The 14,118-nt window shown below is 41.8% G+C and overlaps 1 protein-coding gene across 1 annotated transcript in view; it reads right to left on the reverse strand.

Moving 5' to 3' along the window:
- The window catches only part of HGD (homogentisate 1,2-dioxygenase), a 34,215-nt gene extending 31,140 nt beyond the window's left edge, over positions 1 to 3,075 (reverse strand). The window contains exon 1 of the mRNA XM_037139809.2: positions 2,876 to 3,075. Coding sequence (XP_036995704.2) covers positions 2,876 to 2,890 — 15 coding nt within the window. The 5' untranslated portion in view covers positions 2,891 to 3,075. The remainder of the gene's footprint in view (positions 1 to 2,875) is intronic.
- Positions 3,076 to 14,118: the final 11,043 nt, after the last annotated feature.

Consider the following 14,118-nt stretch of genomic DNA (forward strand, 5'->3'; position numbering starts at 1 on the left):
TCAGCTGCCTGGTTGTTTCTCTCCTCCAGAGAGGCAGGAAAGGGTGAGTGCTGAGGAATGCAGCCCATCCATGTGGCAGGCATATGTCGCTTTATTCACTAGCTTTCCCCATTCTGTGCAACTGCTGGCCTCAGAACGGAGTCCACCATTAGATATATTCAGAACAGGGAAAAGATTGCTTTTTAAAATGAGGGGAAAAAGTAGAAAAAAAAGCTGGTGGTTTGGAAGGGAGCCACCCAGCTCCCAAAGAGGTGTGAGTCCTGAATCACTTTCTCAGTCTTAGCTGTGGTGCCTTGGCTGGAGGGGACAGTGGAAATTGCTGAGTCGCCATCACATCAGTTGGTTTTCCTAATCCTCTGGGAGAAAAATTACAGACAAGTTTGTTAGAGCTTTAAAATTCCATGTCCCTCACTGCTGAACGTATCTGAATTAAGGAAGCTGTTTTCTGCAGCTGCTTTCCAGAGGCTTTTGACATCAAGGACAAAATCTAAATTCTGCTTTTATCTGCTGAGAAAATCCAAGCCTTCAATTCCAGCTGATTCAGTGACTAAGTACAAATATACCTTATACCAAAAAAAGTCTGACATTTAGCGAGTATGTTTGTATGTTTTCTGCAGTCCAGATTTCTGAATAATTTCATCCAACAGAAAAATGATTCCATTTTATTCCAAGAGAATTACATGCATCCTTTCTAAATAAAAACAAATTATGAAGCTCTGTGTTAACTTCAGTACCATCAGTTCTTTGGCAACTCCCCTGTATATGGCTTTTTAATTTTCACCTTGTCCCCAGGATATGATTTATTTGTTAAAAGTAGTTTTATGAGGTGTCTTCTACTGACTCTGATCCCAGGTAACAAACACCCTGATGGGATGAGCAGATGGTGCACCTCATTTCCTTTTACTGGGCATGCAGGAGAGAGAGAGAGAAGTCAGGGTAGAGATGGAGCTAGAGCTACCATTGTTCCTCTGTAAAGAGTCCAGTATTTCTAATTCACCTTTTTGGGAACATAGGTTGTCAGGAGAACTTGCAGATTATTGCAGCAGGCTGGCAATGACCCTCAAAGATATTCAACCTTAATCCCTGGGATTTGAGAGTGTTACTTTATATAGCAAAAGAGATGTGATTGTTGCTGACATTATATTGCAGATGTGATTAAGTTAAGAATCTGCATTAAGTTGAGATGGGGGAAAAGCATACTGCATTTTGAGGGGCATGCCCTAAATGTAAGCACAAGTGTCCTTACTAGCGGTAGGTAGAGGTGGGGGGGGTTGACTACAGAAAAGGAAAGGCAATGTGTAGGAAGCAGAGTTTGGAGTGATGTACCCTGAAGATGAAGATATTAGTCAAGGGGTGTGGGAAGCCTCTAGAAGCCGGAAAAGGCAGGGAAATGGCAAGGCAAGAAGCGGCCTTGCCAACACCTTGACATTAGCCCAAGGAAACTGATTTCAGAGTTCTGACCCAGAGAACTGTGAGAGAATAAATGCATAGTTTTAGGGCACTAAATGTGTGGCAAGTTGTTACAGCAGAAACAAGAAACTGATCCAACAATTAGGTTAAATCAGTATGACCTGTCTTTGGCTAATTGTTGGGATCACCCCAGAAGTTTGCTAAATGCAGACCCCCATCTACTGAATCGAAATATTTGGTGAGGCCCCAAATCTGCAACTTAAAGCTCTTTGTTTTAAAAATGAGGAAAAATCAAGACGTACAGAAGTGAAGCAATTTAAGAACATAGTGGTCTTTTCAATTTAATTTTCCTGTTTATCTTTTGAATTTTCTCCCCCTACTTGTGCTTTTATGTAAATGTGATTTTACCTGAGGCTTTGTGTTGACATATCCATTAAAGTGAAGAAATAGAAGCTGAGAAATATTTTAAAACATAAAATGCTTATTGGTTAGAATGATGCAATCTGGTTTTCTGTGCTTGGATTCCTGATCTCTGCAACTAACCTTTCCTCCCAGAGATTAGACAGCAGGCCAGGAAGAACGCCTTTGAAACTGAGAACAAAGGCCAGCATGCAATTTACATTGGTGTGCTGGCTCTGTGCATAGTAAGTTGTTTATAGACTTCAGCAGGATAGGATTTATATATAATTTATTTATAAAGGGTAAGGATGTTTCCAACCCCTGCTGAACTCCCCCATAGGATTTTTATCAGGAAACAGTTTTTATGAACTCTCCTTCTTCCAAGACTTCAACTACACTTTTGCTATAATGACCTCCCATATCTGTTCTCCTAACCTTACCCACTGCCCCGAGATCCGGATCCATACATCTGACCACTTCCAGGGGAATCTCAACTTGGCTCTCCCGGCAACTAAAATTTAGCTGAAACACTCTTGGACTCCAGAACATGCAGGGTTCTCTGTGTGTGCTGTGCCTTTGTACATAACCCACACATATTTCTCATTTGCACATTAAATGATAAAAAAGAATGATTTCTTAGAGGAAGTGCTAAGACTTCTACTGGCCCAGGGATGCTTGTGGGCATCAAAATAACTGAGTAGATTAAACATATCTAATTAGTCAGCCAGAGGCAGTCCAGAAGCTGCAGCAACAGGAAGGTGCTGAGAGTGAGGGCCTGGGAGAAAAAACCGCAGTGAGAAATCTATCGACCCATGGTGGGAGGGAACCCTTTTGAGATCTACTGATTCCCAAGACAATATTTGAAATGAACAAAAGCAAAAGACTGATAATAAGGGCTTCATGTCTCCCCCATCAACCCCTCCTACCGCCCCCAGACCCAGCCATGTCTATGGACATCACAGTGAAGACAGGGGCTTGGACCAGGGCTAAGTCCTTTCTAAGGAATTCACAGAAGCTTCTGTAAGTTCTGGCTGAAGTAGCCATAGCAAACTTGGTAGTTTCTTACCTTCAATTCTGCCATTTTCCTTCCACTGCACGTGCGGTGATTTCAGGGAACTCGAGCCCAGATAGGGTATGAAGCCAAAATGCTTCTGTTTCTTCTTCAAACCACTCTCTGAATGTTCTTGTTCTCACTACTTTGCTGTGCTCACTGGTCAGCAGGTCACCCAAAACTAATGACAAGAATGACCTAACTGGTAAAGTAGGGAGAAAGTCCAGCATGCTTATTTTCAACTAACTGCTTACATCATCGCCTTTGTTTACTGACCTCAGGCTGTTTCCAGAAGAGTTTTCAGAAGCTTGCCTCCTCTTCTCCTGAGGTTAAGGTTGGCTAATGATTTATCCCAGTTGAAAAATTGCTTCTCTTAATTTCCTAAATTCTTAAAAATTTTAAAACAATCTTATTTCCTAATACCTTATTTCTCTGAGAATAGACCAAGGGGTTACTTCCCGGCCACTTTTCCCATGACTCCCTTGTCCCTCATCGGGTATTGACTTTGTGGCTAATTGTATTCAGGAAGGAAGAAACCATATATTGAATGTGTGTTCTTGCCAAATTTTTCCATGGACATGACCTCATTTAATTTCACAAAAACAATCTTGTGAACTAGGCTTTATTATTACAAACTCAAGTGCAACAGGCCAGGCAGGAAATGTAAATGGGTTAAGCAGTATATAGGTGATGTTTCCAAATGGAACTTTTATACGACACTCCAATTTTTAAACACTGGCAACTAAATAAAACCAATGTGGTAGATTGCAAAAAAAATGTCCACCATTCCCTTCCATCCTTGTATGCGTGCCCCTTTGCAATGTGACTTTTATGCTCCTCCCATCAGGAGATGGTCTCTCTCTCTCTCTAATTTCCTGGGATCTTACTTTGGCTGATAGCAAACATGACACAAGCAGAGGCTCAAAAAAGTGTTGTGCCTTACGATTTGTCCATTTCTTTCTACTCGAGACCACCACACAATGGGCTAGCCTCCATGAGAATGCGAGACCACATGGAGAGAGAAGTTCGGGCAATAGCCCAGCACTAAGTACCAGGCATGTGAATGAGGGAATCTGGCTGCCAGATGACTGCAGACACATGAGTGATCCCAGGTGAGACCAGTGGTAGAAACAGCTAACCCAGTCCCAATGGCTGACCAACAGAATTGTGAACAAACAGAATGGTGCATTTTATGCTACCAACCTCTGGGGTGGTTTGGTAAGCAGTGATAGGTAACTGATACAATTACGTCAAAAAACATGCATATAGGTTTGACGTGGCTATGGGCTGCCAGTTTAGACCCTCTGCTTTAAATGAATGGGTCTAAACAGCATCCAGAAGAGGTCCCTAGGCTCTAGCATAATGCAGTAGCAGCAGAATGATTTGTCTGTGTATAAGGTGTTAGTACACAGAGGGCCAGACCAAAGGGACTATGGTGATAGAAACAAGTGACAGGTTGCTAGCAAACTGTGTGGATTGATACCTGTGGACCAGGCAGCATCTAGGACATCTCAGCATGTATCAGCATAAACAGATGACGTGTGGTACCACATAAAATTCTCTGGAATTTATATGCAAGCCTTTGAAAAAGGGGGCTGAAGACCCCAGCTTTACTGAGGCTGAGTTTTTATATTTCCTTTGGTATGCAGACACAAAAGTAAATTCAAGAAAAGCCAAAAATAAATTCAAGAGAAATATTTGTTTCCAACTGAGTTGAGTACATTGGATCTAAGTGTAGGATCTCTATTGATCCTAAAAGTTAGCCTTCGGTGGTTAGAAAAATAAATGGGAGCCAATAAAAGACAAAGGAAAAGCTTTTCTGCTTTATTTTTCTTTAAACTTTCTCTGCTTTATCCACTGACGCAGCTTTGAAGGCAGATTTCAGAGGTGTTTCAGTTCCTCCTAAGGTGTGAGAAATTTCCTGAAGAGAGTGGTAACACATCCTTGACTGGATGAAAATTACTTAGAGGGGCCTGAAAACACTTAAAATTGAATGAACCTGTCATGAAACTTTAGGGGTTTCTCCCAAGTGGGTTAACTATTTCTTGTCTTTCTCCTTTTTTATAGCAACGATTCAGTAAAACAAGCATTTGCATTGTAACTACCATGTGCCTGGCCCCGTGCTAGATATGCACAGGGGACATAAGAATAAATATAAGTTCCGACTGGCTTTCCATTTTTTATGTAATCACACACTCATTTCTTTATTTTACAACTACCAAAGACCTGCTATGTGCCAGCCTCTGTGAGATGTGGGGGACACAAAGATGACCTTGACCTGTTCTCTAGCTGGCAGTGTACTGGTGAAAATGACCAATACATGGGCCATTACAACTGAGTGTCACAAGTGCTGTGACAGGTAGAGGCCAGGGTGCTGCAGGAGAGATTGGGGGGCCACCTGGCCCTGACCAGGGGGGCACAGAGGGCTTCCCAGAGAAGATGCCTGAGCCAAGTCACGTGGAATTAGAGTTGAATGGGGCGCTGAGCAGAGGGAAGAGTGTGAGCAAAGACAGAGGGGAAACGAGGTGCATTTGAAGAACTGTGTTTAGGGCCGTGTGACTGAAATAGTGGGGTGGAGGGGTCAAGTGAGGGAAAGCTTCCAGGAAGGGAAGAGTTTGGGCAGATATTTGAAATAGGGGAATAGGGACATCTTCTGGCTTGGGCATGTCTTTTAGGGTTCAAAGACACCCTGTGGAAGTCGGTTGTGTGTAGGAGCAAGGCAGACATATACTGGACCAGAACAAAGTCACAGCATCAAAGTGTTCAGCAGAAAGAACAAAGATCCTAAAAACCAGGTAGAGGAGGATGGATTTGGTGAACTGACATGGGAAACATGTGAGGAGAAGAATTTGAAAAAGACTAGGAATTGGAGACACCAGGTACCTGCTTCTCCCAGATTCTAGCACAAGATGGGGTTACTGTTCACAGGAGCTCTAGAAGCAAAGTCAGAGAAGTTTCAGACATACAAACACCAGGGAGTGGGGACCAACACCAAGTGTGACAAGTGATGATGAAACCGCCAGCCTCCTCTTCCCGGTGCCCTTCCAGCATTCTATCAGCAAGCGTTTTACTGCCCCCACACAGAAGACTAGAAGACTTTTCTCTAGGACAATGGTCTATAAATACTATACATTTTATTTTATTTTATTATTATTTTTTTAATATTAAATTTTATTTAGTTACTTTTCATGTACATTTTTTTTTATCTATTTCTCCCATCCCACCCCACCCCCCGCCCGGTCTCCCCCCTCCCTCCCATTCCCCCCCCCCCCAGTCCTCATCTCTGTGTCTTTCATACTTGTTCCTCAAAATCCCTTCCCCTTTTTCCCCTTAAGTTCCCTTCCCTCTCCCCCTCTGGTCGCTGCCCACTTGTTCTCTATTTCAGTGTCTTTGTTTTTATTCTGTTTGCTTGTTTGTTTTATTCTTTAGCTTCCTGTCAAAGGTGAGATCATATGGTATTTGTCCTTCAATGCCTGGCCTATTTCACTCAGCATAATGCTTTCCAGTTCTATCCATGTTGTTGCAAAAGGTAGTAGCTCCTTCTTTCTCTCTGCTGCATAGAATTCCATGGTGTATATGTACCACAATTTTTTGATCCATTCATTTACTGATGGGCACCTAGGTTGCTTCCAACTCTTGGCTATTGTAAATTATGCTGCTATGAACATTGTGGTGCATAGGTTCTTTGATATTGATGTTTTAGGATTCTTGGGGTATAATCCTAGCAGTGGAATTGCTGGGTCAAAAGGCAGGTCAATTTTTATTTTTCTGAGAAAATTCCATACTGTTTTCCATAATGGTTGTACCAGTCTGCAATCCCACCAACAGTGAACTAAGGTCCCCTTTTCCCCACACCCTCTCCAACATTTGTTGTTTGTTGCTTTGTCTATTATAGCCATCCTGACTGGTGTAAAGTGGTATCTCATTGTGGTTTTAATTTGCATCTCTCTGATAGCTAACGATATTGAGCATCTCTTCATGTGTCTCTGGATATTCTGTATGTCCTCTTTAGAGAAGTGTCTGTTCAAGTCCTTTTCCCATTTTTTAATTGGGTTCGATGTCTTCCTAGAGTGGAGTTGTATAAGTTCTTTGTATATTTTGGAGATTAAACCTTTGTCTGAGGTATCATTGGCAAATATGTTTTCCCATACAGTTGGTTGTCTTTTTAATTTAATACTGTTTTCTTTAGCCATGCAGAAGCTTTTTATTTTGATGAGATCCCATTTGTTTATACTTTCCTTTATATTCCTTGCTCTAGGGCACATATCTGTAAAAATGTTGCTGCGTGGAATATCTGAGATTTTCTTGCCAATGTTCTCCTCTAGGACTTTAATGGTGTCATGGCTTATATTTAAGTCTTTTATCCACCTTGAATTTATTTTGGTGTATGGTGTAAGTTGGTGCTCAAGTTTCATTTTTTTGCATGTAGCTGTCCAGTTCTCCCAACACCATTTGCTGAAGAGGCTATCTTTACTCCATTTTATGTTACTGCCCCCTTTGTCGAATATTAATTGACTGTAGAGGGTTGGGTTGATTTCTGGGCTCTCTGTTCTGTTCCATTGGTCTATGTGCCTGTTTTTATGCCAGTACCAGGCTGTTTTGATTACAGTGGCCTTGTAATACAGTTTGATATCAGGTATTGTGATCCGTCCTACTTTGTTCTTCTTTCTCAAAAGAGCAGCTGCTATTCGGGCTCGTTTATGATTCCATATAAATTTTTGAAGTGTTTGTTCTATGTCTGTGAAATACGCCATTGGTACTTTAATAGGTATTGCATTGAATCTGTATATTGCTTTGGGTAGTATGGACATTTTGATGATGTTAATTCTTCCAATCCATGAACACGGTATATGTTTCCATTTGTTAGTGTCTTCCCTGATTTCTTTCTTCAGTGCTGTGTAGTTTTCTGCATACAGGTCTTTTACCTCTTTGGTTAGGTTTATTCCCAGATATTTTATTTTTCTTTTTGCTATATCGAATGGAATTTTTTCCTTGATTTCTGCTTCTGCTGATTCATTGTTTGTATACAAAAATGCCTTTGATTTCTGGATATTGACTTTGTATCCTGCTGTTTTGCCAAATTCATTAATTAGTTTGAGCAGTTTTTGGGTAGAGTCTATAGGATTTTCCATGTACACTATCATGTCATCTGCAAACAGTGACAATTTTGTTTCCTCCTTTCCTATTTGGATGCCTTTTATTTCCTTTTCCTGCCTGATCGCTGTGGCCAAAACTTCCAAAACTATATTGAATAGAAGTGGTGAAAGTGGACATCCTTGTCTTGTTCCTGATCTTAGTGGAAAAGCTTTTAGTTTTTGTCCATTGAGTATGATATTGGCTGTAGGTCTCTCATAAATGGCCTTTATTATATTGAGGAATGTTCCCTCTATTCCCATTTTGCTGAGTGTTTTTATCATAAATGGGTGTTGTACCTTATCGAAAGCTTTTTCTGCGTCTATTGATATGATCATGTGTCTTTTGTCTTTGCTTTTGTTTATGTGATGAATTACATTTACTGTTTTGCGAATGTTGAACCATCCTTGCATCCCTGGGATGAATCCCACTTGGTCAGGGTGTACAATCTTTTAGATATATTGTTGGATGCGATTTGCTAATATTTTGTTGAGGATTTTAGCGTCTATGTTCATCAGCGATATTGGCCTGAAGTTTTCTTTCTTTGTTGTATCTCTATCTGGTTTTGGAATTAGGATGATGCTGGCTTCATAAAAGGAGTTAGGGAGTTTTCCATCCTTTTGGATTTTTTGGAATAGTCTGTGAAGAATGGGGGTTAGCTCTTCCTTAAATGCTTTGTAGAATTCTCCTGTGAATCCATCTGGTCCAGGGCTTTTGTGTGATGGGAGTTTTTTGATTACTGCTTCAATTTCTTTTGCTGTTATTGGTCTATTCAGGTGTTCTACTTCTTTTTCATTGAGTTTTGGGAGATTATATTTTTCTAGAAATGTGTCCATTTCCCCTAGGTTCTCAAATTTCTTGGCATACAGTTCTTCATAGTAATTTCTTACAATCTCTCTCTATTTCTGTGGTATCAGTTGTAATCTCTCCTCTTTCATTTCTGATTGTGTTTATTTGTGTCCGTTCCCTTCTTTTTCTTGATGAGCCTACTTAAAGGCTTGTCTATTTTGTTTATTTTTTCAAAGAACCAACTCCTGGATTCATTGATCTTTAGAATTGTACTTTTAGTCTCTATGTCATTTAGTTCTGCTCTGATCTTAGTTATTTCCTTCCTTCTACTTGCTTTGGGCTGTTTTTGTTGTTGTTCCTCGAGTTCTTGCAGGCGTAGAGTAAGGTCATTTGTTTGAAATGTTTCTGTTTTCTTTAGGTAGGCCTGTATTGCTATAAACTTCCCTCTCAGGACTGCCTTGGCTGTATCCCATAAGTTTTGGGTTGTTGTGAGATCATTTTCATTTGTTTCCAGAAACTTTTTTATTTCTTCCCTAATTTCATTCTTGACCCATTCATTGTTTAATAGCATACCATTCAGTCTCCATGATTTTGGGTGTTTTGGGTTTTTTCCTTTGGGGTTGGTTTCCAGTTTCAGTCCCTTATGGTCAGAGAAAATGCTTGGTATGATTTCAATATTCTTGAATTTGTTGAGGCTTGTTTTGTGCCCTATCATGTGGTCTATCTTTGAGAATGTTCCATGTGCATTTGAAAAGAATGTGTATTTAGCTTCTTTGGGGTGAAGAGCTCTGTATATATCAGTTAGGTCCATTTCATCAAGGGTGTTGTTTAATGCCGCAATGTCTTTGTTGATATTTTGTTTGGAAGATCTGTCCATTTTTGATAGTGGGGTGTTAAAATCCCCCACTATAATTGTGTTGCTGTCTATATCTTTCTTGAATTCCTCTAAGATTTTCCTTATATATTTTGGTGCTCCTATGTTGGGTGCATATATATTTATGATGTTAATGTCTTCTTGGTGGATTCTTCCCTTGAGTATTATGAAGTGACCTTCTGGGTCACTCTTTATGGCTCTTTTTTTGAAGTCTATTTTGTCTGATATGAGAATTGCTACCCCAGCTTTTTTTTCTTGTGCATTTGCTTGGAAAATTTGTTTCCAGCCTTTCACTTTTAGTCTGTGATGGTCTTTTGTACTGAGGTGGGTCTCTTGTAGGCAGCATATGTGTGGGTCATACTTTCTTATCCATGACGCTATTCTGTGTCTTTTGATTGGAGCATTTAATCCATTTACATTTAAGGTTATTATTGATAGGTACTTATTCATTGCCATTTTTGTACCTGTGTTCCTCTCTGTCTGTCTCTTTTCCTTCCTTTCCTTAAAGCAGACCTTTTAGTATTTCTTGTAGAGCTGGCTTGGTGGCAGCAAATTCTTTTAGACTTCTTTTGTCTTGGAAGCTCTTTATTTGGCCTTCTATCTTGATTGAGAGCCTTGCTGGGTAAAGTAGCCTTGGTTGTAGGCCTCTGTTTCTCATTACTTGGAATATTTCTTGCCAATCTCTTCTTGCTTGGAGTGTTTCCATTGAGAAGTCAGTGGCTAACCTTATTGGGATGCCCTTGTATGTTATTTCTTTTTTCTCCCTTGCTGCCTTTAAGATTCTCTCTTTGTCTTGGAAGTTTGCCATTTTAATGATGATGTGTCTTGAAGTGGGCCTCTTTGGGTTCCTCTTGAATGGGACTCTGTGTGATTCCTGGATTTGTGTGACTTTTTCTTTTGTCAAATTAGGGAAATTTTCTCTCATTACTCTTTCAAATATGTTTTCTATCCCTTGTTCTTCTTCTTCTCCTTCTGGTATTCCTATTATTCGGATATTATTACGTTTCATATTGTCTTGCATTTCTCTTAATCTCTCTTCATTCTTTCTGAGCCTCTTTTCCCTTTCCTGTTCTTTCTGTGAGATGCTTTCTACTTTGTCCTCCAATTCACTAATCCGATCTTCTGTTTCATCCACCCTATTTTTAATGCTTTCCACTGTGTTTTTTAATTCAGAAATTGTATTCTTCATTTCCTCTTGGCCCTTGCTAATAATTTCCATTTCCTTTTTCATGTTGATATAGTTCACAGTGAGATCATTGTAGCTTCCCTGTAGTTTCTGGTAGCTGATTGTGAGCTCTTTGAACTTCCTGATCACCAGTGCTTTGAATTCAGTATCTGATAGTTGACTTGCCTCTGTTTCATCTAACATTCTTTCTGAGGATTCCTCCTTTCCTTTCATTTGGGGATTGTTTCTTTGTCTTCCCATTGTTTGTGAGACTCTTCTTGTTAGCCTCAGCTTCTTAGATTAATCTGTTTTGACACCCTGGGTTTATGGTATGAACTTTTGTGGTGGAATGCCTGTGAATTTCAATGGTGCAGCCTCTTTTGGTTATCCTGTTGTTCTCTGCTTCCACCTACTCAAATATGCAGCAACTTGTGGCTTCTCTCCTACAACAATGTGCAATTTGTCTCTGTGACTCTACTATTGGGAGGCCTCTTCTATGGGTCCAGCTCTGGTCTTTTTATATTTTCAAGTTGATTGTGACTCTTGTGGGTAAAAGAAAGAAATGATAAGGAAAGAAATAAAAGGAAGAAAGAAAAAAAATGGTAGGGGAATGGAAGAAAGAGCAATAAGTTTAGAAAGAAAAGAAAAAGAAATAAAACAGAAAATCCGGGAAAAGAGGACAAAAGTGTGGAAAGATGAAACAGTAATAAAGTTTAAAAGAAATAACAGATTACTTTAAAAAAGCAAAAAGATAAAGAAAAGGAATGGAGAAGGAAGAAAGGTAAATAAAAAAAAAAGAAAGAATAAAAATAAAGTAAAAAAACAAAAAACGCACAAAAATAATCTCTCAAAAACAACCTCAGAAAAAGGAATGTCACTTGTTGGCTTCAAACTAGCCGAACTGGTTTTTCTGGTTGCAGTTGGCTGAGGGTAGATTGTTGTGATTCTTTCAGCCAGCCCCTCTCAGGATCCAGACACTTGGCGCCTCTCCCCCAGCTCCCTACAATGGGGAACTAGGACTTTCTGGCTGCACTCCCCTCCCAGGGGTTACTGCCATAGTCTGGTTTGCTGTGTTTGCAGGCACCTGCACCGGCCTAGTTGCCTGGTTCCCTCCGGATTGAGCACAGGCCTGCCCCCGTTCAGTTGGGAGGCCCCAGACCCTCTGCCCAGTCCTGGGCTCGCTGCCAAGCTGGGTGTGAAGCAGACCAGGCTGCCGTGTCTACTGGATTCAGAGCCCCAGGCTGCACCTCTGAGTTCTCCTGGGCTGGCAACCACAGAGTCTTTGGTTGGGGCCCTTTGTTCTCCACACCCTCTCTGTAAACTCTATCAAACAAGTCTCTCCCTGGCCCCCACCTTGCTTGGCCAGAAAGGGAGGGGGTTGAGGGTCTCAGCTCTTTTCCCAGGACCCCTCAGCGTCCCGGGCTTCCAGATAGTCTGAGGGGGGTAGACTGGAAGCCGGGAGCCGATCTGAGGACTGGGCGCAGACCTAGAAACTCTGTGTGCTCGTCATGGCACGCTGCGTGGTGTGTATCCCTTCTGCTCCTGTGTTTGTCTGGGTCCCCTGGCCAACCTCTGGCAAAAAAAAACAAAAAAACAAACCCTAGGGATGTAGCAGCACCACGCCGGGTGCTGGACCCAGAACTGTGTGCAGGCTGAAATCTCCTCTGCTCCCCTCTGGTTGGGTCTCTTGGCCGGTCCGGGCCCAAAAATCCTAGGGAGGGAGCTTTCCGGGCGCTGAACGCTGTCCCAGGCGCCTTTAGGCACTCTCCCAGACACAGTTCCCACCAGGCGCTGAACCTCCGAGCTATGCACAGACTGAAATCACCTCTGCTCCCCTCTGGTTGGGCAACTTGGCAGGTCCCCGGACCAAAAATCCTAGGGAGGGAGCTTTCCGGGCGCTGAACGTTGGCCTAGGCGCCCTCAGGCTCTTGCCCCGACACACTGCGTGTGGAGCGACTAGTTCCCCAACTTGCACGCAGGCTGAAATTTCTTCCACACCTCTTTGCCTGGGCCACTCGGCCTGCCCGGCAGAAAAATCCCAGGGAGGGAGCCGTCCGGGCGCTGAAGGCTGTCCCAGGAGCCGTTGGGCTCTCTCCACAGGGCGCTGGTTCCCCTACCCTGCACCGGCTGTTTCTCCCTGCTCCGTCCCAGAGACTACTGTACCGCTGCTGTCTCCCTACCGTCTGGTTCCTCCGTGACCGATGAGGTTTCTGGTCTCTTATTTTCATATATGCTTGGCAACTGCTGGCTTGCTGGCCTCACCTCCTCTGATCGGATAGGTTTCTGTCTCTTTTGTACTAGGAACTGGTATCTACTCCGTCCTAGTCCACCGCCATCTTGAAACCCCGGACCCTATACATTTTAAAAAGTGATTTGAAGACATGAGGGGAGGCATTGATTTGTTGTTCCACTTACTGATGCATTCATTGGTTGATTCTTATATGTACCCTGACTGGGGATCGAACCCATTACCTTGGCGTATCATGATGCTGCTCTAAATGAGCTATCTGGACAGTGGCTATGTTTTGATAAGTAATTATTAAGTATAAAAGATAAAGTCTTTCTAGAAATGATTCTTTTTAAAAAATATATATTTTATTGATTATGCCATTACAGTTGTTCTATTCCCCTCCACCCTGTACCCCCCTCCCCCACCATTCCCCCCCTATAGCTTATGACCACGTGTCTCAAGCTCTTTAGATTCTGTATTTCCCATACTATTCTTGCCCTCCCCCCTATCTATTTTCTACCTACCATCTAAGCTACTTATTTTCTGTACCTTCTACCCCCTTCTCCTTCTCCCACTCCCCCATTGGTGACCCTCCATGTGATCTTCATTTTTATGTTTCTGCTCCTGATCTAGCTGCCCTCTTGGTTTGCTTTTGTTTTAGGTGTGGTTGTTAATAAGTGTGAGTTTGGTGTCCTTTCACTGTTCATCTTTTTTATCTTCTTTTTCTTCGATAAGTCCCTTTAACATTTCATATAATAAGGGCTTGGTGATGATGAACTCCTTGAATTTGATCTTATCTGAGAAGCACTTTATCTGTCCTTCCATTCTAAATGAAAGCTTTGCTGGATAGAGCTATCTTGGTTGTAGGTCTTTGGATTTCATGACTTGGAATACCTCTTTCCATCTCCTTCTTGCCTGTAAGGTCTCTTTTGAGAAATCAACTGACAGTCTGATGGGAACTCCTTTGTAGGTGACTGTCCCCTTATCTCTTGCTGCTTCTAGAATTCTCTCCTTCATTTTAATCTTGGCTAATATAATTATGATGTGCCTTGGTGTGTCCCTTCTTG

This window comes from Artibeus jamaicensis, unplaced genomic scaffold (genome assembly GCF_021234435.1).
Source record: "Artibeus jamaicensis isolate MK-2021 breed Jamaican fruit bat unplaced genomic scaffold, CSHL_Jam_final contig_3126, whole genome shotgun sequence".
NCBI lineage: Eukaryota > Metazoa > Chordata > Mammalia > Chiroptera > Phyllostomidae > Artibeus > Artibeus jamaicensis.